The 27175-nt window shown below is 37.2% G+C and overlaps 1 protein-coding gene across 1 annotated transcript in view; it reads right to left on the reverse strand.

The window, feature by feature from the left end:
* FBN2 (fibrillin 2) overlaps positions 1 to 27175 on the reverse strand; it is a 2449070-nt gene that overhangs the window by 335285 nt on the left and 2086610 nt on the right. The window contains exon 50 of the mRNA XM_044060803.1: positions 15766 to 15918. Within this exon, the coding sequence (XP_043916738.1) occupies positions 15766 to 15918 (153 nt within the window). The remainder of the gene's footprint in view (positions 1 to 15765; positions 15919 to 27175) is intronic.

A 27175-nucleotide genomic window follows, 5' to 3' on the forward strand; every position in this document is an offset into this window, starting at 1 on the left:
GTTATTTTCCTGTGCCACTGTCCAGCAGAGACACAGAAGTGATCCCCGGGGTGTATTTCCTATTTCCCATCCACTCATCAAGATTTTTCTTGAAGAGTGCTAATGAAGAACTTTGCTTGACATAGATAGGTGGCCTGTTCCAGAGTATGGGAAGTCTCTGGGACAGGAATCTATCCCTCCAGCATGTCCTGTTTATTGTGGTGACAAGGTTTAGGTCCCTAGAGCATGTAGCTCGGAGGGATTGGAATTTCTTTAGGTGTAGCATGTCCAACAGCTCTGGGTTTGACATAGCTTTATATGTTAGGCAGAGATCACCTCGGAGTAGGTGATATGCTATGGAATAAAGCTGGAGATTTTTGAGGCGGTCAGTGTAGGGCATTTGTTTGAGGCCAGTAATCCTCTTTGTGAGGTACTTCTGTGGCCTTTCCAGCTGCTGCAGATGTCTTGTGAGGTACATTCCAAAAGGGGCGTTGTACTCTATAATGGGTCCAATGAGTGTCGAATAGAGGGGAACAATGACCTCTTTTTTCCTGGATGAGAACCCTTTTATGATGAGGTGTGCCACATAGAAGTACTTCCTGACTACTGTGGCGATGTGACTATCAAAGGAGAGACTACTGTCCACCTGGATCCCAAGGTCTCTTATCACGAATTCGGTGTTAAGTAGATTGTTGCCTATGCGGTAGTTCATGGGTACAGAGTTTTTACCAAAGGGGATGACACTGCACTTTTTGGCAATGAGCTTGAGGCCATGGCTCTGACACTAGGCATCTGTCTCAGCGAGGCCCTTCTGTAGGATGTCCACATCATTTGGGGACTTGACTATGGCTCCTAGTTTACAGTCATCTGCGAACTTCGTTAGCCAGAGGCCTTCTTTGTTAGCCTGTACTTCATAGAAGTGGATACCAAACAGGAGAGGTCCCAGGACAGAACCCTGTGGTACTCCACTTGTCACTGCTTTGAGGTCAGATTTGGAGTCTGCAACTTTTACAGTGTGGGTTCTGTCAGTGAGCCAGTTGGCAACCCATATTGTGATGTAGGGATTTATATCTAGTTTAGTGAGCTTAGCTATAATTCCAGAATGGGGGATGGTGTTGAAAGCCTTGGCGAGATCAAGATAGGCTATGTGAACCACCTTACCCTCATCTATGGCTTTGGTGACTGCCTCAAAGAAGTCGATCAGATTCAGGAGGCATGATCTGCCTTTCACAAACCCAAACTGGGTGGGATCCAGAGTTTGGAGGTTACCAATGTCTTTGTTTATGAGTTCCATGATGATATGTTCCATGGCCTTGTAGACCAGGCTCATCAGGCTATTAGGTCGATAGTTCCCGGGATCAGTGGTGGCTCCCCCTTTGTTGAGTGGGATAACTGTTGCTGTGCACCATTCAGTGGGCACAAAGCCTGATGTGAGGCTATTATTGAACATGGTGCTTAAGTCGGGAGCCAGTTCATTCTGAAGTTTGTGTAAAACGCAGCCTGGGACTTTTGACTAGGTTTCTCAGTTGAATGGGTATAAGTTGGTTTTCTGGGATAGAACCTTTTTTCCACTGGCTCCATGCTGAATGCTGTATCTCATAATTTATATAATGATTTATGTTTTGTAGTAAATGAAAGTTATGGGCTTACCATAATGATCCATGTTGTCTGTGTCCATCTGGTTCAGCCTGCAGGTTATCATATCTGACTTGGATCCAATGCTGGCCAAATCCACCAGACTTCAACTCACTGGGCTCTGCCTCCCCTATCCACAATCCCCTTCTCCTCAGCAGATACCCCAGATTGAGTTTTGCCTTTTCTTAATCTTGCTCCAAATTATATTTCTCACATAAAGGACAACAAAGGACTCCAAGAAGAGGAGAACCACTAAGCCTACCACACTCTCAGTCATCTTAGGTGAAGTGACTAACCAAAAAGGTAGGAGCAGGAGTGGGGGGAGCTTGAACCAAACTGAAACAGACAACACAGATCTGTCATTATGGTAAATACATAACTTTTATGTCTTCTCTGTCTGGCATCAACCTGTGGGAGAGAGTCCCCGACCATGTAAAAATCCCTGTGAGGATCTATGGAAGAATATTTTGCAACACAGTGCAGCTGAAAGAAGCCCTAGACCTAGACTGAATGTCCAGCTTGCAGTAAGTAAAAAAGGTGTGATGGTCCACCCAAGTAGCAGCTGCACAAACATCATTTACGAAAATTCTAGAAAAGAAAGCTGTAGAAGTAGCCATAGCTCTACTGGAGTGACCCTTACGTTTACCATGCAAAGTCTTGCCTCTCAAAGCAAAAGAAATACAGTCTGACAGCCACTTGGATAACATGACTTTAGAGACAGGTCAGACCAATCTGGATTTTGAACAAGAAACAAACAGCTGGCTGGATTTTCTGAAAGACTTTGTCCTGTCCAGGTAAAATCTCAGTTGTCTATGCACATCCTAATAATTCAGCAAATATTCACCTTTGTTCAAGAAATTAGGAAATAAAAACACATGGAGGTGAATAGACATATTCAAATTATACTTCGTGACTACCATGGGAAGAAAAATAGGATTTGTGTGAAGTGAAACGTTATCTTTGTGAAACACCATATAAGGAAGAGTAGAATCCACAGCTTGTAGCTCAGATGCTCTTCTGGTCGAAGTAACAGCCACCAGAAACTAGGTTTTCCAAGATTACAACTTTAGGTCTGAAGTAGCAGAAAGGTCAAAATGAGAGCCTGCAAGGACTTGCAACATGACTGGCAAATCCCAAAGAGGGAAAGGATCCTGAATGGGAGGCTGGAGAAGAAATGAGTCCTTGAGAAATGCCTTGGACATTTTCAGTGCAGCCGAGGAGATGTTACCGCCACTAACATGAAAATTAGAAATGGCTGCCAGTTATAATTTGACTGTAGAAAAAAAGAGTCTGAATTAAACAATTAAGCATCAAAATCTAAAACTAACTCTGAGGGAGCAGAAAAAGGATCAAACTCTGGAGATGCTGCACATATTGCAAAGAGCTTCTATTTAGCACAATACACTTTCCATGTAAATAGCTTTTGGGATGAGGACAAAATGGGATTTCTGGACATCAAGGGAACTGGGGAACCATGTAGTTACTTGAGAGACTGCAGACTGGGAATATCCAGACCTGTTGGATGAAAAATGAGATCTGGAGTGGGATGTAGAACCCAAGGAGGGTATCACAGAAGAGGCCACAGAAAGGGAACCCACATTTGATGAGGCCAGAAGGAAACTATGAGGATCACTGTCGCTCTGCAATGGGCTGCCTTCTGAGAAAATTTGACAGTCAGTGGAACTGGAGGATATGAGTATAGGAAACCTGGGGAACTAAGGCATAACAGCTGTCACATTTGGTGTTGAGAAGGAAGCAAAAAAGTTCACAACATGCAGTGCCCCAGTGCTGAAAGATCTAAGCTGCAACTCTTGGATTCAGAGACCACTCATATGGAAGAAAAATATTGTCAGCCAATGTTGGAACTCCCCAGGATGTGTGTTGCAATCAGGTACCATTAAGTAGAGATCCACCATTGACAAAGCCTCTCCACAAACAGGATAAGAACATGTTCCCCGCATTTGTTAAGATACCAGAAAATGGACATATTGTCCCTCTGGATTGAAATTTCGTTGCTGGATGGACATCCTGAAAGACCTGTAATGCAAGGAAGACTGCCCTCATCCCCAGGATATTGATGTGAATGTTGGCCTTTGCAGAAGACCAGAACACTTGAACCATCCTCCCTTCAAAATGCCCTCCCCACCCAAGAAGGGAGGTGTCTATGGTGACCATGATCACAGGATGAAGAAGAATAAAAGGTCTTCTACTGGTCAATAAGGATGACTGTAATGACCACTGAATCTGATCATGACAAACTTTTTTCAGTCTGATGGGAAAGTCCATTGGATGAGTCGAATAAGACCATTATACAGCAAGTGATCATTGCAAACCCATAATGTGGAGCCTTGCTAAGGGGGCCAACCTTAATAAGTCTAACGTGTTCCAAATGTTTCAGAACCACGTGAGCTGGAGGTTTTGCAAGGGTAAGTACAGATATTGCCTAGGAATGAATACTGATGACTCTACAGCTTGGGAGCTTGGCTATTTGGGAGACAGTATCCAAGTGGCAGCCTATGAACTCAAATGTTTGCACAGGCTGAACACCTGAGTTTAAATAATTGACATTAATCTCCAAAGAATTATATAACTGGAGTAAGGTGTCCCAGGCCTTGAGTAGAGAAGCTTTTGTGGGGGCAGTGAAGATCCAGTCATCCAGTTAATGAACCGGGCTGCCACCACTGCCATACACTTGGTAAACACCTAGGTGAGGCAGTGGTGAGACCAAATAGCAGGACTCTGAACTGATAATGATCAGCCCCCAGCTGGAAGCACAAAAACCTCCTGGAATACCTCTCTATCTTGTTATGATGAAAGGAGTCCCTCATGTCTACAGAACACATCCAATTGTTCTTCCTCAAGGTACATAGAATGTACTGTCCCATGACCATCTGGAATTTGGTCTGTTTCATGAAGGAATTCAATTTGCTCAAGGCCAAAATAGGCCTGAGGTCCTTGTTCTTTTTAGTACCAAAAAGAACCTTGAGTAAAACCCAGATCCTCATTGATCTGGTGGGACCTTTTGGATGACTCAACCTGCCAGCAGCTTCTGAATCTTTACTGCTGCCAGCTGTCTCTAATGGGGTGGAATGTCTGGGAGACATTTGGGACCAAAACTTAGAATTTTTAAAAAGGGAATGGTATAGCCTCTGGATATGACCATTAACACCCATGCATCTCAGGTGATGGCCTCCCAAGCTTCTGGGTGAAGAGCCAAAGTACATGTGACTACCTCCATAGGAGGGCAATTGGGCAATCTTCAGGATCACTGAAAGGACCCACCAGAGAAAGCTCCACAGAAGCCCTGATTTTGTAGACCATACCTTCCCCCCAGCAGCAGGCAGAACCCTCAGGAAGTGGTGCCCTGGGAAGGCTGCTGTGATTTTGCCCTGCTTTTGATCCCTTGAGAAGGTTCACTGAGAGATAGTAAAACGCACTTCTATGGCAGACAGCATATTTCCATCTTGCTCACTCCTAGTAAGAGTGTCTTTAATATTAGGCCCAAACAAGGAAGAGCCATCAAATGTGGCATAACAAAGATTGCCTTAAAGCAGTTTGAGAAGTTGCACAGCTGCATCCAAGTGTGGTGTCACATGGTAATGCCACAGCCAGCTGCTCAGGATACTCCACTGGCTGCATTAGAAATGAACTTCATGGAAACAATTGCAACAGACAGATGAGTAGACAACTGAGTCTCCAGTGTCTTCTGAACCTCTAGAGACTGCTGTGTTCTAATATTCATTGAGATTTCAGCCGTAAGATTGCACTGAAGCTTGCTGAGACATAAGCATGCCTCCCTAGTTGGTCCAAAGCTTGAACTTCTCTTTTCAGGGGTTGGACTGAGGAACTCTCCTCAGAGAGTTCCTTCTTTATAGCTGCCACTACCATGATTGTATCCACAGCCAGCTCCCTACTCTAATGTGGCCGATCCTTGCATGGAGCAAGAATGTTGCTAGCCTTCTTAGAAATGGGCTCCACCATGTCATGTTCCTTCCATGCCCTCTGAGACACTAGATCTATGAGTGCCTTTGGAGGAGGTGTCACTCAGGGTGTGGATGCACCCATGTCAAATGCTTCCAAAAAAACTGACTCCTCGGGAGATGGGGTTTCAGTGGTCCAGCCCTGTACTGGTGAAGAAGCTCTAACAGATTACCAAGATGGCATAATTGTGCATTGACTTAGGGGACCCCTCACATTCCTTGAGGTCAGTATCCTTGGTGAGGGACTCTTCAGGGGAGCCCAGGTGCTTCCTCTTGTATTGCCTCTTGCCTGAGACCTCCCACTCTGGCAAAGCCAAAGGAGAGGGGGAGGAGGCAGGAAGCCCTGCAAAGGGGGAAGATTTGAAGGTCAACCAGCATGGGTTGTCCAAGTACAGGCTGATGACTGGTTGCAGTCACAGATGACAAGGGGGAGGGGACACTGGCTGAAGAAGACTGACCCATTTCCTGAATGGAGAACATCCTCTCCATGAAGTGGAAGGTGGAGGTGGAAGCTGGCCTCCCAGAACTGACAGCCCCAGGATCCGAAGAAACCCAAAATGTACCCAAACCTGGGGGAGCTACACCTCACCGACATCAAGACCAGAGCCGAGTTGTCAAGGTCGCATGCTCTGAGTTAGGGAGGATGAATCCAAAGAAGGGATTGTTGACCTTGACCCAGAACCACCAGCCTTGACACCATGGCTCTGAGGTCCACTCAGCTCTGATGCAGGCAGAGTCAATGAGACCAAAGTGGGATTTGGAGCTGCATATGGCTAAGCTGTTGGATATGACCATGAAGTTGGAAGGATAGCCAGGCCTGAGGATCTGAGATCCAAAGGGCCCAAGGGATGAAACCAGGGTGATGGAGTTGAGGTTTCAGGAAGAGAACACAGACTCAAAGGAATAAGACCTAATTGAATCTGACTTTGCAAGACTTTGCATCAACTACTCTAAATCTTAAGCTTTGATACTGCTTTCCAACCTTGATGACTGAGCATATGAAACCATTGATGGAGGCTTGGAGGGTCACTTTAATGGCAAAAGACCCACCTGTTCGATCCAAACCAGACAGACTCAGACCCGGGGTAGGGAAGGAGAAGACACTATTGACACCTCACGGCAGATTGGAAGGGGAGAAGGGGGAAGTTATCTGACCTGATGGAGTCCCTTTCACCAAAAAGGGACTTGGCACACTTAGAGCCAGAGATGGGGCCTTACTCGTGATCAGCACAGAGGCGATCAGCTCTGAGGTGTCAGAGCTGACACTGGTATCAATGTCGCCGAGGCACCCGAAGGTCTTGGGACCACAGGGCCCAGTAAGCCAGAAGAGGGTCCAGGTGTGCAGATAGAGGAGAACATCTTATATTCCCCTGTAGAAGTATTGTGAGTACTCAGAAGAACAGTGGGACTTTTTTGAATCATCCTTCAGAGCCAAAGAAGAAAGACCAGACAGGAAGACCTTTCAGCATCAGCTTTCACATCTTCTTATTAATGGCCTGGACAGGAACTCCTCACAAACTGAAGAGAAGAAATTGAAGTGGGCAGCTCCCGAGCAGTACACGCAATTGTCATGCAAATCTTACAAAGGGAGCTAGTGCCCATAAGTGACACATTTCTTAAACCCCTTATCCATAGCTAAGAAGCAACAGGAGAAAAATTCATCACACTAAAACAGTAAACACAAACACTATACTAACCCTATAGTAAAAACTACCCTACACAGAAAAGAACAAAAGTAAACATGGCAATCAAAAATTCTCAAAGGGGGAAAAGCCCACCACTAACTACACACACGCGTGCACACACACACACACACACACACACACACACACACACACACACACACACACACACACACACACACACACACACACACACACAGACACACACACACACACATACACACACACACACACACACACACACACACACTAAAATTCTATAAATCCTAAAAAGCGCACATGCATACACACACTCACACACACACACACACACACACACACACACACACACACACACACACACACACACACACACACACACACACACACACTAAAATTCTATAAATCCTAAAAACCTAATACTTATACCTATCTGAACTATTTAACCTATCAGCAATATTATTCTAAAGAAATCACACCAGAAAACAGCACAAAAGGGATACACCACAGCAGAACCACAGATTGAGTGGTTGACTGGAATGGTGGCAAACTTGATCTGGGATATCTTCTGGGGAGTGGGAGATTGTGGGTAGGGGAGGAGGTACCTGGTGAGCTGAAGTATAGTGAATTTGGCCAACATCAGATCAGCGATGGATCCAATAACCCACAGGTTGAAGCCAGATGGAGAAGACAACATCAAATGCATTGTTTTCTGTTGTTTTCGAGTGGTCTACTGACCATGGAAAATTATTTATTTTAAGGAAACGTGTTTACATGTCAGAGCAGATGACATGAGGTTAGATTAGGGTTATGTTTTAAGAGGATGGAGATGCAGGTTGTTTTGACCAGTTCTTCTTTCACAGCAATGATTTTTTTGAGAACCGAAAGGAGTTCAGAGTGGGGTTAGTTTGGATTTAATGCTTGTCAGGGAAAATTTTATAGGGCAGTGGTCATTTAAGGCGGAAGGAGGTACTTGAATATCATAGGCTGCATTAAGGCTGTTTGTTTCTTTAAACAAAGTTAGGTCTAGAGGTTTCTGTAATTGATTGTGTTAAATTTCACTGTATCTACACTTATGATGATAGTGGTACAACTTGTCACTTTATCCCCGAAAAGCCAGATCAGTAGACTAGAAATACTAATAACAACACTATCAAGCAAACACTAGGAATGTCTCATTTAAATGTACGGGTTAAATAAAGCACTTATGTTTTTGGCCCTGCACTTTGAATAGTGATGATATAAGAATTCAGAGTCTGGATTTAAAAAAAGAAACACCTAACCATCTCAGCAGTAGCATGCAACAAGCTGATGATTCTCTGCTTTATAAAAATGCACCTCCTAAGATGACTCCACATGTTACACTCGTAAACAAATAATTTTATAGTATGACAAGCTGCTGTATATTCTTCAGTGAGCTTTTGCCTTTGGAAACATGACATTGCATTCATATCAGTCTGGGGACAAGGCGAACAGAACAGCTTAACATATTGCTTGGTAAGGTTTCCTACTTAATATAAAATAAAATGTTGAACCTATAATTCTAAAAAGATCATTGTAATTGTACAAGGTGGCTATAGCTATATGTTTATGGTGTCCTGCATGTACGTTTTGAATAAAATTGTGGGCATGAACTGGAACTCTCATGAAATGCTGATCTGCCAGACAGTTACACGTGGTCACTGAATTATTTTCCTGATTCTTTTGGAGTGCTTGTTTTAGCTGGACTGGACACATCACAAGCAGCTTGTGATGTGCAACACTAGCTTTTATGAACTACTGCTAGTTATCATAGCTATCCTTACTTGCACCACCTAGCTCTTTGGCTGAGCACAAGTTTCTGAGAATGTTACCCTGTTCTGTTCTCATAATGGATTTACAACAAAGTTATGGAAGCAGTAGCTTGTCTCTGTAAACTGCAATGTCTGCTCCAATTTTTCTGTAATGGTGTTTACTGATGAATGAGGCTGCATCTTGAAACATTGCAACAAGGCAGTGACAGTTGAAAGAAAATTAGACTATCATACAGGTTCATACACTTACATGTAGCACCCCACACAGTAGTCAAATACACCTGTGGAATACAATGTCACTTTTCGTGTAGTCATCCACCCTTGAAATGAATACTTTTTTAGGTCACATATCTTAACTCTCCAAGATTTTCACAGACATCCCTAATTTTGCTTCAAAATAGTTCCCTGCCTCTGATAAAATGCCAAAATTTTGTGGCAAAACAGTGAACATTACGGTAACCCCAGTGTTCCTACATTTATCCCTCCAATAGACACACCCACACCATATGTTACACCAATCATATACCTCCCTTCACTTCCACACCCATTCACACCTTATCACTCTTCCACCAATAATTCACCTATCTCCTACCTGTCTAATTAGTCCCGCCTACAAGAACTCCTCCTAACATACCCCTCTATACCTCCCTCCAACCTTAAACACTTACCTCTAACACTAGTTCACATCCCACCTAATCATGCCCTACCTACTACAAATACCATTACTTATCACACTCCTAACAACTCTAGCTACTACTTATCTCTTGTCTTCCTGTGAAAAACCTCTTACCTACACCCTCCATATTCCATCCAAACTAATACCAAACCAACTTACCTTTCAAACTAGTACTTCTCAACCTACCTACCTAAGTGCTAAATTTCATAGAATAGTTCACATTAAATATAACAAACTAAAAACTAAACAAACAATTCTCTTTTACTGTAAATCTCTCCGACCAAAATACTTTATATTTCTCCACACATTAAAAGATGGGGACATTCATCCTAATCCCGGCCCAACATCTATCCCTACCACCATAAATAACTCCCAAACCAAATATAACACTGGACCTCTTATCAACCCACCCAATTCTCTCTCCATTGCTCATCTTAACATACATAGCATTTGCAATAAAATCCCACATGTTCATGCCCTCCTTGATGTCCACCAATTTGATATCCTCTGCTTATCAGAAACATGGCTAAAACCCACAATAAAAGATGATGAAATCACACCTCCAGGCTACAGTATTTTTCGTGTTGACCGCACATTGAAAAAAGGTGGAGGTATAACAATTCTCTACAAAGCACACATACAACTTAGTACCATTAATCTTAACCTACATCTAGACTTCAGCAGTGAAATACTTATCTCAAAACTCCAGCTCAACAGACATAAAACTATAAATATTATATGCATCTATCTCCCCCAGGTAACAACATTGGTATACTTGAAGAAATACTCAATGGACTGTCTTCTCAACTCCCACAAGAAACCATAGTCCTAGGAGACGTTAACATTGATTGGAATTCATGTAACAATACAAACCCTTCCAACCACATTACCCTTTATGGTTTCTCACAAGCTATTAATTCACCCACCAGAATCAACAAACTAAATAAAAAAGAAAGCACCTTAGATTGGATACTAACTAATAGCCCTCATCAAACGTATACCACAGGAACCCTCCTAGATGACCTTAGTGACCACCTGCTAACATACATAATCAGACATAAAACTAACCAAACCTTCCCTATCACTATTAGAACAGTTTGCAGCAAAAAGCATTTTAACCCTGAACAATTCCAAACAGACCTTAAACAATGTAATTGGTCTCCTCTAAAATCCCTCCCAATTAACAAAGCCGTTGAATACTTTAACTCTACATTCCTAACAATCCTGGACCACCATGCTCCCATGCGCTGTATTAGAATGAAAGCTAAACCTGCTCCTTGACTCTCAAACAAAACTAGGCAACTAATCATACAAAGAAACAAATCCTGGGCCAAATGGCGAACTACTAAGAACTCCACGGACCATCTAACCTTTCGACAAGAAAGAAATATCACAAAAAAAGCCATCATACTAGACAAAAAAAATTACTACCTTCAACTACAACAATCCTCCCTCAAGGAACCTCAAAAAGTTTGGTCTACTATTAATAAACTTACTCATCCAGGAGAAACTATTACCCCCAACCCCTTAGGCAGTAACCCTGACAATTTAACTGATATAGTGAATGCCTTTAACTCTTTCTTTACCAATACTATCCAAACTCTTGCCAGCCACCTATCCCCCGATATCACTAATTTACAAACTCCCACCTCCAAGGTTCTCCCAGTATTCAAGTTAGAACCAGTACCCACATCATACATTTGCTCCCTTCTCCAAAAACTAAAACCAACTACCCCCTCAGCTGACAAACTCCCATCAAAATTCCTGCAAATAGCATCTAAAGCCATAGCGTATCCCATCTCCATACTGATAAATAGAACTCTAAATGAAGGTATAATCCCATCCATCTGGAAAATTTCTCACATTATCCCATTACACAAAGGTGGAAACTCTAATGAAATGTCTAACTTTCGTCCCATAGCACTGCTCTCCCCTATTGCAAAAATAATGGAAAAATGTGTCCACAAACAGCTTATGAACCACCTTCTCCTTCACAACCTACTGGCAAACTGTCAACACGGATTTAGACCTTTTCACAGCACCTCTAACTGCCTTGCTTTCCTTTACAAACTATATCAACGAAAAATGCAATAATAATATCCTCTCCTCTGCAGTCTTTGTAGACTTATCAAAAGCTTTCGACATGGTTAACCACCATATCCTTCTACACATCCTAAAGTCCCACTCACTAAATCCACTATCCATGAACTGGTTCACATCCTACCTAGAAAACAGACAGCAGGCTGTACTCTGGAAAAACACTCTATCTAATCACCTACCTATCTGATTAGGTGTCCCGCAAGGCTCCATACTAGGCCCTCTCTTGTTTTCCATTTACATCAATGATCTCCACTCAGCCATTCCACTCTCCACATGTATTCAATACGCAGATGATTCTACTATTGTCTGCTCAGCCTCCTCTCTAGATGAACTACAATCCCAAACACAAAAAGCTTTCAATACAGTAGAAAACTGGTTCTCCAACCGCTGCCTCTTACTTAACGCTAAAAAAACTAAACTTTTACTCTTCACACCTACCCAAAGGACTACCCCTTTACACTTTACCCTTACATCTAATAATGGCACCCTTATTTCCCCTGATCTCACCACTAAACTTTTAGGAGTCACAATTGACAATAACCTCAACTTTGACCCACACATAAATACCACAATAAAAGTAGTCAACAGAAAATTAGGATCCCTCTATAGAATAAAACCATATCTAACACCATTAGCTAAATCCACTATAGCTAGAACTCATTTACTCTCAACCCTTCTTTATGCATCTCCCATCTACACTAACCTCTCCAAAAAGAACCTCAACAAACTAGCTATATCCTATAATAACATTGCCAGATTTGCTACTAGCTCCCCTTATAGAACTCATCACTGTCTTAATCTAAAAAAACTAGGCTGGCTTGAACTTTCAAATCTGATACAATTTCATCAACTCTCAATAACTCACAAAGCCCTTAATCAGTCCAACAATACTCCCATACTCTCTAGCTTTATTACACCATATAGTAATCTCAAAAATTTACGATCCTCAAACAAAATCCTTATGAATATAACCAAATCTAATAACTTAGCAGGTTATTCCTTGTTCTCCAACTCTGTTGGAAAAGTATGGAATCAATTACCACCTGATCTTACATCCCAAACCTCTCTCCCACTTTTTAAAAGACATCTAAAACACTACTTCAATAACTACTGGTTATGCTCCTGTTGTAACCCTGACTAACATTTTCTTGTCTCTGACCTTCTACCTTCTCTAAATACTAAACTTCTTAAAATACCTTAATATCCTTTTCTCTCATATAAATTATATAAGTGTACTATCAAACTAAGACCTACTAAGATTTGTTCAAAAAAAAAAAAAAATTTTTTTTTATTCTTCTATATTTTTATATAGAATTTATAATATAACTCTCTGTTATAATTATAGCTGTTTAAAACTGTTTTTGATGTCATCATTATTGCTGCATAGGACTGTCTCTATGCTTTTTCTTACATTGTATGTTATTTCCTGGAGCTTTTCTCCCCGGGCCTCTACTGAAAATGGACATATATCCAGTTAGACTAGCCCGGTCAACAAATGTAAAATAAATAAAATAAATAAATGTAAACTGAACAATACTTGATTTTACAAAGGCAGATTTATTATTCTTCAGAATATACAAGCTATATTACAAAAGTAAATTATTCTTCAGAATATGCATGCTAATTCAAATCCTTTATCCTTCCCTTCATCATTAAATTTTTAATACCAAAATAAATGCTCCTAATTAGGGTATTTAATCCCTGACTATCTTGCCATGATTCCTGAATTGACCATCTGACAACTACAAGTTGAATGCTCAGTCTCTGCACATCAGATCTAACCCTGGGATAGGAGGTGTGATCACCTGTCAACCCTCTGAAATCTTTGGTGACAAATCCAGTCAGTGACAATACCAGACAGTAAGTCCAGCAGTGGCCAACTAGTGCATGAGTGTGTACTAATTTACGATATAAATGAAAGCAGTAATTCTGTTGAACAGTGACATGCAGACACCATTTTCTTCAATGCATGATGGTTGCACCCCTCTCTAACAACACTTACAGTTAACCCTGCACCTGCGGAGTACATCATTTTGTGCACAATTTTGTAGGTCAATAATGTGTGAGTAACAATGTTAGCACCTTATCCCATTCACAACTCAGTGCTCCTGCTATGTATTTTGAAATATAGCCCCTTAAGTCTACATAAGACAAGGAGTGATTATATTGCTTTATCTAGCCATATTTCTGGTGACATATGCAGCAACTTGCAGTAGGGCCATGCTCCTCCTCAGCCTGTAGAAATCGGTAGTGTTGTTTGTTTTGCCCATCTGTCATGTGGGAAACTACAATAGAATCTGCTATTGTCATATGCTACATACTAAAGTCAAGGGAGATTTCTGTTTTTTTAGTTTTCACAAATACTACAGTAAAACCCCTAATATTTGCAACCACTCTTCTCTTTGGTGCTCCATTATTACATGGTAGAATAGAATGTTCTACTCTTTATCTGGCTGAGGTGAAAGTTACAAGTACATGTAGCACATTATATGAACATATAGTGTCAGGCTTGTAAAATGGTTTAGGTAGCAATGATTTCTGCAATTAACACACCCTTTTGTATATTCTACCTTAAGGCACAACATAATTACTATGATTTATCAATAATGCTCAGCTGAAAGCAGAAATGTATGGAATATACACTGTTCTGCATTTAAACAGAAGTGCATTGTCTACATTACAAAGTTACAAATTAGCAACATGGTTTTCCCTCATCATGAATCCTTTCAAAAGAAGCAAAGGTGAACAGCAAAGGTCAATGACACTAAAAGCTTAGTTAGGATGCACTGTTTATGCATGTGTGCTTAGAGAAGAAGAGACACAGAGAGAATTATGGGGTATTTTAATCTGTACACTTAAGCCTATCTCCATATTTTAAGCCCCCATTAGATAGTCTACAATACAATAAAGAAACATTTCTGCACCATAACAACTTATAAATCAAATATGGGCGGCCACGGTGGTGCAGCGGTTACCGTTGCCACCTCACAGCAAGAGGTTCTCCAGTTCAATTCTTGGCTGGGGTGCCTTCTGTGCGGACTCTGCATGTCCTCCCTGTGGTTGCGTGGGTTTCCTCCGGGTGCTCCGGTTTCCTCCCACATCCCGAAGACATGCAGTAGGTGGATTGGACACTCTAAATTGGCCCTAGGTGTGAGTGTGTGCATGTGTGTGCCTTCTGTGGAAGGTTGGGCGCTGGGCTGGCAACTCGACACCGTAAAACTCCACTGCCAATCATGAGCAGACAGATGATCGCTGTGGCGCCCCCTAACCGGGAAAAGCCGAAAGAAGAAGAAGAAGAAAAACTTATAAATCAAATATTCAAAACTGTTAAGTATTAGCTGCAGTTTTTGTCTTATAAAAGATGCTCAGAAAGACTGATTTATTGTTATTAAAAATTGAATTTGATATTTAGGAAATGAAATACCAGGAATTCTACCCGTTATTTCTAATTTTGATTTTTCAATGTATATAAGTGCAGGACACTGAATGAAGTAAGATGATATTCTAAGAAGCAGTAAATACCAGAATAACTTCAACTTATATTGAACAAATATTCTGACCTAAAATGTAAATGTTTCCTATAATACTCAGGCCATCCAAATTCTGGAATTTTATTCTTGTTCCAGAAAAATCAGTGTCATTGACAATGCTATTTAAAAATGTCCCATTTATACAGGCGTCTACCACACATAATTAAGTAATTGGTTAAATGCAAATTTTCTCATTTAACTCAAATTTCTTTGCAGATAAATGTGTGACACCCTTCTATTTTCACCTTTATGTCAGTCTATGTTTTATAATAGATTGTACACTTGAATATTGGCTGCAATCCTAAGGTTAGAATATTTCACCAATGTATTACCTTAGGTTAGTATACCAAGAATCATACAAAAAAAAAGGAATACTACATACACAACCAAGGTGGCAATATTGTACTGTACCTGAGCCTTCCTGTGGACAGAGTTCACATGGGTCACCCCACCCTTCAGCAGGCATCTTACTGCAGCAGCACTTTGCTTTGGTGATGTTCAAAGGCCTTGGAACAGAACACTTCCCATTCTCAAACTTTGTAAAACAGAAGCTTTGTCTTGTATCTAGGAAGCAGAGTGAGATCTGTGTCATTTTGACGGCATACTTTTATTTAGTTACTTTTTTTTATTTATGAGCACGTTTATCAAACTATTGCAACATTAAAGAAAAACACAGAAATGTGTTTCATGCTTCTAATTATCTAAGCAAGGCATGCTTATATGTTTTTTATGTTTGTTGCACTTTCCTGAGTATGGGATTTAAACAGGCAGCTAATGTGCAGTTACATCATATAATATCTTATCTGACAAACCAAAGGCATTTGCTTAGGAGGTTGAGTGCTGCATGGAAAAAAGGCAGAAAAAGTGATTTATGTGGATACAAGTGAGGCTTTTTATACATTTTAAAAGATATTTAGTAAACATAGCATTTTTTGTAAAAAGAGACATAAGTACATATACAGTAATAGAAAATAAAACCATACTAACATGTGCTTTGATATTTCATGCAGTATACAGTTTCCATTCACTTCAAAATAACCTAAATTGCTCAGTTCCTGCCTTCCTTTTAAACTCATTCTTTCTGAACGCTATTCTGTATTTATGGTTCACAAAATTCCATTTATTTCTCTGTAATTCACTCCTTCCTTTTCTAAAGATTCCATTTCCAGTTATTTTATCTTCTTTACACCATTTGGAATTTCTTTTTTAGTTGTTTTAGATTTTGATTTCCATGTTCTGGCATTTTCTTTTTTGCAGCCAATTGCATTAAACTTATTAAGGCCTTGCTATGCGCAGGAAATTCAGATCCTATACCCCTGTCTCAAAACAATCATTTTATTAGTTACAACCATTTACTCAACTAACATTTCTGACAAAGTATTCTATAGGGACTTTTTAAAATCTGGCAATGTGTTACAGTTCCAAAAAACATGTTCACAATTACCTGTCTCTCTCTTTGCCATCACACCTCCAGCATTTGCTATCTGCCTGAGGAAATACTCCCTGAAGTCTGCAAATACTTCCAAACAAAAATCCTAAACCCTATACTTGGGAGCTGTGCAGGTGTCCTCCCTTTGTATACTGCTTTTCCATTCTCTCTTCCAAATCTTTTCTATCCTCTTCTGATTGATTCTTGTAGTTATCATGCTATATAGCATATTCCTAAGTAATTGTCTGCTTTTTTGTAACAGCAGCTTCTGTTCTAGACTCAACTAAAACAGTGTCAGAGCTGGTCTTTTTTAACAATCCCCTGTCCTTTTCACTTTGCCTATACAATTATCATTCCTGGTAGGGAACATGAACTCTAACCTGCAGTCCAAACTTCTGCTTAGCCTCATCCTGCTCTTTCACCTTTCTCTCTGCAGTTATTTGCTCCCTAAATCTTGGTTGCTTTGACAATTTTCTCCAGTAAGTGAGGTGTTCTGTCATATAAGCATTAACAAGACAAACAGTAATAGACCGAGTGCACATGTGGTAGTGAGTGAGAAATAGGCCAATGAATATTTGAGTCAGATAACCACAAGGGAATTTCCAAGGTGGTAAGACATGCTAGAGCACTTACTCTGGTTTGTATTATTTGCTGTAAATTGAAGCGAGACCAAAGTCTGTAATACTGTTTTAATATCAAAGGTCAAATCAGACTCACTGAAAGGCTGGTGGCATTGTCAAGTTAGACACCTAAATGCGATGCAACATGCATTTAGGGCAAAGAAACACTACAACAAAAACATCTAACTATTTTTAACCAGAAAGGAGGTTGATTTGAAAATGCTGACTATAGATGACACAAAAATGGGCAGGGAGATATGTATTTCACTGAAATGCATTTTGTTGAATGGATTTCTAAAGAGTTTATTCAGTTGAATATTTACTTTGCTGAGATGTACTTTTGTTGACTACAGATACTTAGTGGAGTTTGCATTTTGGTTGCTGTTACGCAACCATGCAGTTAGTCCAAACTAGTAAGAGGGGTGTGGTGTATTAGGTTTCTAATAGCTTTATTAGATGTTCAGTTAGGTGTTAGATCTTGATGTGTTGTATTAGATTTCAAATCAGGTGTTACCCCCTCCTGTGCTGTATTATGCTTCTGATCAGGCCAGCTTTTTGTAGTACTGCATTTTTGAAGCAAACTTTTAAATAAACAGCAGTGTGATTTTGTGTTATGCAATATATAGACGTTAGCTGAAAATAACATGTAAGCAATGCATATAGTAGAATGGGGCGGAGCCTAGATGGCCAACTGAGAGCAGTGAATTTTGACAGCTCCAAAAAGTAGTATAATAATATAGGAAACTTTTATTATTTTCAGTTTAAAACATCAGAAATCTATAGATAAACTACTAAACTACATAAATATCAATTTTGGTGGCGATATACAAAAATTTTCTTGTCAAGTAACTTGATGATATATTGAGTCACTGAATATGAACAACTCAAGGAATTCTCATCTAAATGCTGCTTTGAAAAAAGAACTGCAATTGATGACATCTACTTTACAGGAACTATCTTTGAAGATGGATAGCTTTAAAAATGACTTAGAAAACCTCAAATGAAATTCTGAAAAACAGACTGATACTCTTAAGGAACTATTACAGCAAAACCATACAAAAATAACAAATATAGAGACTTCTGTAAATGATATTGAAGGGAGACTCAAAGAGGAAGAATTCCAAAAAGAATTTCTGCTTAGAATACATTTCTGCTTAACAAAATAGATGACTTAGAAAACAGGGAAAGGTGAAACAACATAAGGATCTTTGGTCTGCCTGAAAACACTGAAGGAGAAGGCATTATTTCATTCTTAACAACCTGGATTCCTGAATTTTTAGACTTGAAAGAGGGACTCTCATTTGGAATTGAAAGGGTGCATAGAGCACTGAGGAAACCTGCTTCTCACTCAACAAATCCTCCACCTAGATCCATAGTTATAAAATTTCTTTCATTTCTGGACAAGGAACTAATATTAAAATCTGCTTGGAGAAAATCACCCTTAAAATACAACCATAGCCTGATAAGGTTTGACAATGATTATTCTTCCAGAATACTAGAAAAAGGAAAAAAGTCTGGCCAATAATAAAACTGTTGAAACAAAACAACATTATAGCACATCTGGCCTTCCAGTCAAGATAAAAATAATTTTAGCCAATAAGATGAGAACCTTTAATGACTTAGAAGAAGCTACTATATTAATAATAAAAAAAAACAACATAGTGTATACCCCAGAAGAAATAGAATGGATGGCCCCTACTCTTAAAAGAATAAAAGAAACAAATCCTTGGACTGATGCTAGAAAGAAGCAACAAAAAACGGATTCCAAGATAGCTGTCCCCAAAAAATAGCTCTTACAACTACATCTCTCAAAGTATCAACTGATATGGTACATCACCTGTCATCTGTTTTTATTAAAATAAAGAGGAGGGTTTCTTAAACATCTGAGAAACAGTAATGATTTATTCAGAATGTTGAGTCCAGTAATTCTTCACAAAAAAAGGTAGGTCAAGATGGGTTACTATTTACATTATATATATAAGCCAAACAAAGCAACATATAATATAAACATAGAAGTTTCTATTCTCCTACTTGAACTCAATGAATACTTATCTTGTTCATTTTTCATTGTTTTTATTTATAATAATTTAAGTAATTAATTAACTAATTCAACAAGTTACCATTCATCAGAGTTCAGACTCAAATGCAACAAATTAACGTCATATATAATAGCAGTTATAGTAGAGTGTTTTGAAAAAAAATGCTGTCATGGAGACCAATGTCTTCTTCAGTTAAAGTATGATTTAGAAATGTCATGTATATCCTGGTTGAATAATAGTAGCAAGCTCGTAGTACAAATGTCATCATTATTCTGTCTAAATATAGTTAATATCAATTATATTTAAAATGTATTTTGGTCCAAACACATTATGGACTTACATAAGAGTTGAAGTCTGGGTTATTGTGAAAGACTAAGAGCACTTGGTCTTGGGCAAAACCCTTTGCAGTTGTCTGGGAGGTGAGCTTTCTCTGACGTGTTGGGCATATGGGGATAGATGATTCTAGGGGTGTTTGGGGTTGCTGGGAAGTGCTAGAGAGTCATCAGATTTCCTTCATGGAAATATATGTGGGAATGGAAGGTGTATTGAGTGGTTCACTGGCAGAGTGGCCACTGCATGGAACAGGCTGGTAAAATGGAACAGGACAAATATTGGTTTGGATATTTTAAGAACAGTCTGGAAGCACACCACATGAACTAGTGAATGGTATTCTGGTAAAATTGGATGGGTATTGGTGCCCGTGCTTGAAGTACTGATGTGTGTGTATGTAAGGATGGACATATACTTATAACAAACAAGAAACTAGAAGGTTCTCATAATTTAAAGTTTATGGACTGCATAAACATGCTTGGAAGGAGATAATAATAAGAATAAGCATTACAGCTTGTGGTCTCTCAAATAACTAAGCAACAGCCAAAAAAAACAAAACAAAAAAACATACAGTAATTATGTAATGTATGATTTTGGTAAATCTAGACATAAAATATATAATCGTCTTATAAGATGAAGCAGTCTGCTGAATTTAGATATTAAAGACAGGATTTAATAAAATGGGCTTGTGCATAATAACACTGCTGTCTTAACTTGTCATAAATGACATTCACTACATTGAACATCAATGGGAAGCATGATGATTTTCTTATATAAGTAAATATGCATAACAAGTCATGTAATTCTTTTAACTTGAATTGTAGTTTTTGTAACCCATCTTGACCATATATAATACTTAAGCGGTTATCAAGGTAACTAATGTTTATACATGACATCAAACTGACAAAGTTGTTCAAGAGTAACAATAGAAACCTGAACTTGAAATGTCACAGAATGTAACAATCATATTCTGAACAAACAGTATTAAATTGACAATAGACACTCAGTTTAATAACATGGGCTTGTGTATAATAACACTACTGTTTTAACTTGTCATAAATGACATACACTATATTGAACATCAAGGGGAAGCGTGATGATTTTCTCATATAAGTAAATGCGCATAACAAGTCATATAATTGCTTTAACTTGAATTGTGGTTTTGTAACCCATCTTGACCATACATAATACTTAAGCTATTACCAAGGTAACTAATGTTTTGTACATGACATTAAACTGACATAGTTGTTCAAGGGAAACAATAGAAGCCCGAACCAGGAATGTCACAGAATGTAACAATCACATTCTGAACAAATAGAATTAAATTAACAATAATCACTCAGTTTAACCTTTGCTGATTACAAAATAGATGTTACCATTTAAATCTAAAAACTTTCAGTATATGCCATAAAATGGCAATTTATAAATATGGAAAGGGAACTTGCAATCATTTATCACAATAAGTGAATTTGTTGTTTTTAACCTATAATTTCACTCATTTTATAATAAGAAATGACAGATATGAAAATCATTATTTGTAGGAAATGGGGGGAAGAGAGATGCACTGATAATTAAAATGCACCAACTTTCATCAATGTTCACATAAAACAAACATGATGCTTTAAGTAAGTTAGCAACAAAGTGATTACTTAAATGCTGGCAAACAATGAAATATAACTTCTGATATATCCAATAAAATACATTGTATTATAATTATACGTTTTCAAAGACTTCATCAATAAGGGTGAATATGTTAAATAACTGTATGCTACAATCTTTTACTGAGGTTTTATATATGATACATCCTATTTTACTATGATTGAATTACTTTTCATCTATCTTTCGTGTAAATATTAATTGCTTATACAGTAAGTAGACATTTATATTGTATTAGAATTCTGTCTAATCTACAATAGTACTATATCTGTTCAAAATAATATAACTATTGCTTATTCCTATTACAAATATTCTCCATGTGATACTTCAATTTATGGAGCTCAGATGCTCCGGATTGTCAATGCATGAGTGATAATCTGATGGACATAGGTTTATCTGTCAGATTAGGAATGATTTTTATTCCATGGCTAGTGCGGATCTTAGCTTTGTTAACATTTATTAATTTAAATTTATTTCACAAAAACATTTTTAGTATGCCTGACCAAAACATTACTTTATTGGTAAACATTCAAAGTATAAAACTGATAATTTCCTTTAAAAGCTCAAACATATACTTTATAGTTATCAGGGGAAAATGTTTAATAGTCACAATAAAACAAAAAATACATAGTCCAAATAACCTAAGATGGATTTAACTTTATTATCTTTAAATACCAGTGGCTTACAATCCTAGCAAGAGATCAAATCTACTGAAACATTTAAAATTGAGCAAAGCACAAATTGTTTTCCTTCAAGAAACTCATTTCAAAACAAATGACAATTACAAATGGAATCCTAAGGAATATATGATATTGGCGCAATCCATTTATAAGACAAAGACAAAAGGGGTAACAATTTTATGGAAAACAAATGTGATTAACCCAGAAATCATTTATAAGTATGAAGATAAAGAAGGTCTTATGGCATTAGTAATAGTTAAATATAATAACAGAATATGGACCCTAGCCAATCTATACTGGTTCCCAGGCATTGGAACAGGAACTGTTAAAAACACTTGTATTTCATTTCCAATAATTATAAATGCAGCTTAATATTAGGAGGAGATCTTAACTGTATATTTGATATTTCTGAAACTACAAATAAAAGACCACTGAGTACATCTGTTGTGTCAAAAGCTTTAAACAAGTGGGTAGAGTCATTTCATCTTGTAGATACTTTCAAATTTAAAGAATATAAATCTTTGTTGCTTTCCCATCAAGATCACAGATTTGGTACCCAAACTAGACTAGATAAAATATTTGCTGCCCATGACTTACACTCTAAAATCATTAATTTCTCAATCACTCCCTGCCCCTTTTCAGACCAGAATTCATTGATACTAAAACTTCAAAATGGGTACAAACCATTAATATTTAACTCCAGAATTCCAGCATATATAAAATTAAAGAGTTCAAACCTGAGTTGTTATCTGAATTACAGTTCTTCTTAGATATCAATTACACCACAGAGATAAATAAAATAATGATATGGGACTCATTAAAAGCTTACATATATGGTAAAACCCTAACTTGATATAAAAAAAAATCAGAGAATGGGATTCTGAATTATTAGGTCTACAATCCAAACTTCTGCCAGTAAAAGCTGAAAAAAAAATCAAAATCATTTGGAGATGAAAAAGAAAGTAGAAGTATTAAACAATAAATACAATGAAATTCTAACACATAAAACTAGTTTAGCTTTAGAAAAACTAAAAATGAATACCTTGGCCACATCTTCCAAACATCTATATAATTTATCCACAAGAATCAAAATACAATCAAAAGCTAATAACATTAAAAGTATCTTCCATGAAAAGAAAGGGAAAAACTCGGATATAGGTGACATTCTTGATGCCTATAGAAATTACAATATGGAACATTTCCGAAAAGAAAATATACCTATTGATCAATTAAATCAAGATGAAAAATGTTCTAATATATAAAAAAAATACCAGAAAAATTAAAACTAGATCTGCAAGCAAATAATAACGCTCCAGGTATAGATGGCATAATTATGGAAATATATAAACTTTTTCCTTCAAAGATACTATCCCCTCTTCCATAAAACTCTTATTAGAAATTTAGTCACAAGCTTTAATACCACTCTCTTGGAGATATTCCTTAATCACACCAATCCTAAAGGAAAACAAATCCGCAAACCTCTGTACCTCATATAGACCTATATCATTAGTAAATAATGACTATAAGATATTTATGACAATATTAACTAACAGAATAAAAATACCACTATCCAAAACAATAAATAATGATCAAACTGGATTTATATATCATAGACACACACATGACAATATTAAAAGGATAATTTCTCTTATAGATTATGTTAATAAAGAAAATATAGAAACACTCATAATTGCCTTAGATATAGAGAAAACCTTCATTCCCTAAATTGGGACTATTTATTCAAAATGCTAATGCTATTTGAATTTCCTGCTTCCTTTGTTTATCTCCTAAAATATATATATATATATATATATATATATATATATATATATATATATATATATATATATATATATATATATATATATACACACAAATAATTTAGCATATGTCAAGTTAGGTCCTTTTACCTCTGAATCTATACATATAACAAAAGGCACTAAACAAGCATGTGCCATGTTACCAATTCTATTTGCTCTGGCTATTGAAATATTGGCAGATTCAATTCATAACAATGTAAAAACCAAAGGAATAGATGTTTATGAACAATACAATTCTAAAGTAATACTATTTGCTGATGACATATTACTAACATTATCTAATACAAAAGAGACATTAGAAGAATTAGATATATTAATTGACAACTTTCACATGACTTCAGGACTCCATTTCAATAAATCAAAATCAAAATTTTTATTTTTAAATAAAAAAAAAGAACTGCAGACTAAGGGGGATCACATCATAGGGAAACAAGAATCTACCTTAAAATATCTAGGAACTGAGTTATGCAAGAATAATAATGAATTAATCTAAAAAAACTACAATAATATCATTAATACAATTAAAATCTCTGTGGAAAAATGGAACAAAATAATATTAACATTTGAAGATAGACTGCAGTTAATAAAAATGGTTTTACTGCCCAACATCCTATATATAGCCTTGGTAATACAACTGTTAACTGAAAGGAATATACTTAAAGAAATAAAGTCCTGCTTAATAAAATTTTTATGCTTTCCCAAAAGAAACATAATAGCTTTAATACATCATATCAGACCATAGAAACAGGGAGGATTAAACTTTCCTGATATAGAAACATATATAAAAGCATCAATATCTAAAACAATCTCAGATTGGATAAATCTAAATTACTCTGCAAATTGGAAAGAATTACTAACTGTAATACCAATAAATTAATTTGATTTACAAAAAATAACAGCTAAAACAATTTGCCATGGCACATTTGTATTAGTATGCAATATCACATAACTAAACCGACTAAAACTCGTATGATTAATAATTACATTGGCTCATTTAGGAAAATTAGTAATACAAATATAGATTTAAAAATCTGGTTTGATCTTTTAACACCATTTATAGTCACAAAGAACTTTCCACATAAAATATATAGAGAAATTATTAATTCTTGGGAACTGAAAGGATTTGTTTGTTGGCACCAATATATCAAAGAACTAAAAGTTTTAGAATAGATATGCAAGTCATATAAACAACATACAAAATTTCACAACAGAACTGGCTAACTTAATGGAATATTCTGTCATATTCACAAGATTTAAGTAGAATAATTAACAATTCTTCATTTAAAGAGCTACCTAGATTTAGGAAATACATATATGAAATCATATATAATGACTGACATGGGAAACAGTATTTCAAAATTTTATAAAATATTGATAAACTATAAAACAACACCCAAAACCTCATATTGGAAATATATAACAAAAGGACACTCAATACAGTTAACTGAAGATATTAAAACAAATATCTTATTATCGATAAAATATACATCCTTTACACAATACTGGAAAGTTTTTAATTGGAAATGCTTGCACAGAGCATACTTAACCACGGATAGAATAAGTAAAATTAGTTCTTCCATAAAAGGAATATGTTGGAGATGTGAGCACGTACACAATGCAGATTGGAGCCACATTTTCTTTGATTGTGTTAAAATTAAACCATTTTGGAATGGCATTAATAACTTTCTACAAGCTTTATTTAATGAATCATTTTATTTAACTAAAGCTCTTGTATTATTAAATGTGAACGAAGGTCCTCATTTGAATGGGTCAAACATGTATCTAGTATGGACTATACTTGCAATTTCAAGGAAATGTATACCAAGAAGATGGAATACAAACACAATACCAACTTTGGAAGACTTCTACAGCCTATTGAAGACCACAGCATTATCGGAAATTAAAAGTAAAGAACTAAGAATTTATCCAAAGCCATCTATCAACAACCCTTGGGGAAAAGTCTTATCATTGATTGACACTATACAATAATTGATCAGACACTCTGATATTGGATTAGGCATACTTATAAAGTAACTGTATACATTAAGATCTGTTACAGTGTCAGATTAATGTAAATAGTGTACATAGTTATTTAAGATGTTATGCATAAATACTATGGAATTCAGTCAATGTATTTGAAAAATAAAAAAAAAATTGAGGGAGGAAAAAAAAAGAGTGAGTTAATAAGACTTAACTAACAGTTGACATTTTAAAGTATAGCACTTAGTTTCAATTTTTGTTTAATACAGTATGCTTTCTTTTAGCATGTCCTATGGCTTATGTTTGATTGTTTGAGGTATGCTTTTCGATTTTATGTTTACCACTCTTATCTAATATACTCTGAAGACTGCAGGGAAAGTCAGTACAATGCAAGTAGGAAGGTTTGGGGTGGGGCATAATATATATGTTTTATTTGTTAGTAATATAAAATGTGTTAGGTAGCCAGCCTGCAGACACAGAGGCATGAGATCCATCTATGTCACTAGTAACAACGGTGCCTGAATGATACAAGGGCAGTGGAAGGGTCAGCTGGATATGATAGGATGAAGTTTGCTGCTTGTGCAACCTCTGGTGGAGAAAAGAAACCTTGCAAATACAGCTGTAGGGAAGGGGGATGACAGAATTCCAGTGCATGACATGCAGAAGAGAGCATTGTGTACAACTGAAGGCACAACCTGTCAATGGATGACTTAGGATGATTGTTTTCAGTTCTATTATCTTATTTTTATTTTATTTGTTTTTGTTTTCTGGAGTATAGCACTGATATCCATGGGCCTTTTTCAGACTCCGCTTGGGAACAGTGATTGTTAATTGACTTGCTTAGAGTCACACAGTTAGACAATGGAAGCTAAGGGAATCAAACCTTGCACTGCTGGACCACAGGAAACAGCTTGTCAATAGCTCCATAATCCTTTAAGCCAACTGCCAAATATTTCTATTTATTAATTTTTATTTATTTATATATATATATATATATATATATATATATATATATATATATATATATATGTTGCCAGTGAAATGAACTGTCAACGAAATGAAGGTTATCCATATATATATATATATATATATATATATATACATTATACTTGTAAATCATTGAGACCTGACTGAGTAGCTCCCAAGGAGTTAGAAGGTCCATGTGGTGAAAGAATCTGTATAGCAGAACTAGCAGTGAACAATTGGGGTCTGTAGAATACATGGGGAGGAGGTATGGTTAGAGAGCTGGATGGAAGCAGCAGTCAGG

This window comes from Protopterus annectens, chromosome 2.part0 (genome assembly GCF_019279795.1).
Source record: "Protopterus annectens isolate FY-2018-M chromosome 2.part0, PAN1.0, whole genome shotgun sequence".
In the NCBI taxonomy this organism is placed as follows: Eukaryota; Metazoa; Chordata; order Ceratodontiformes; family Protopteridae; genus Protopterus; species Protopterus annectens.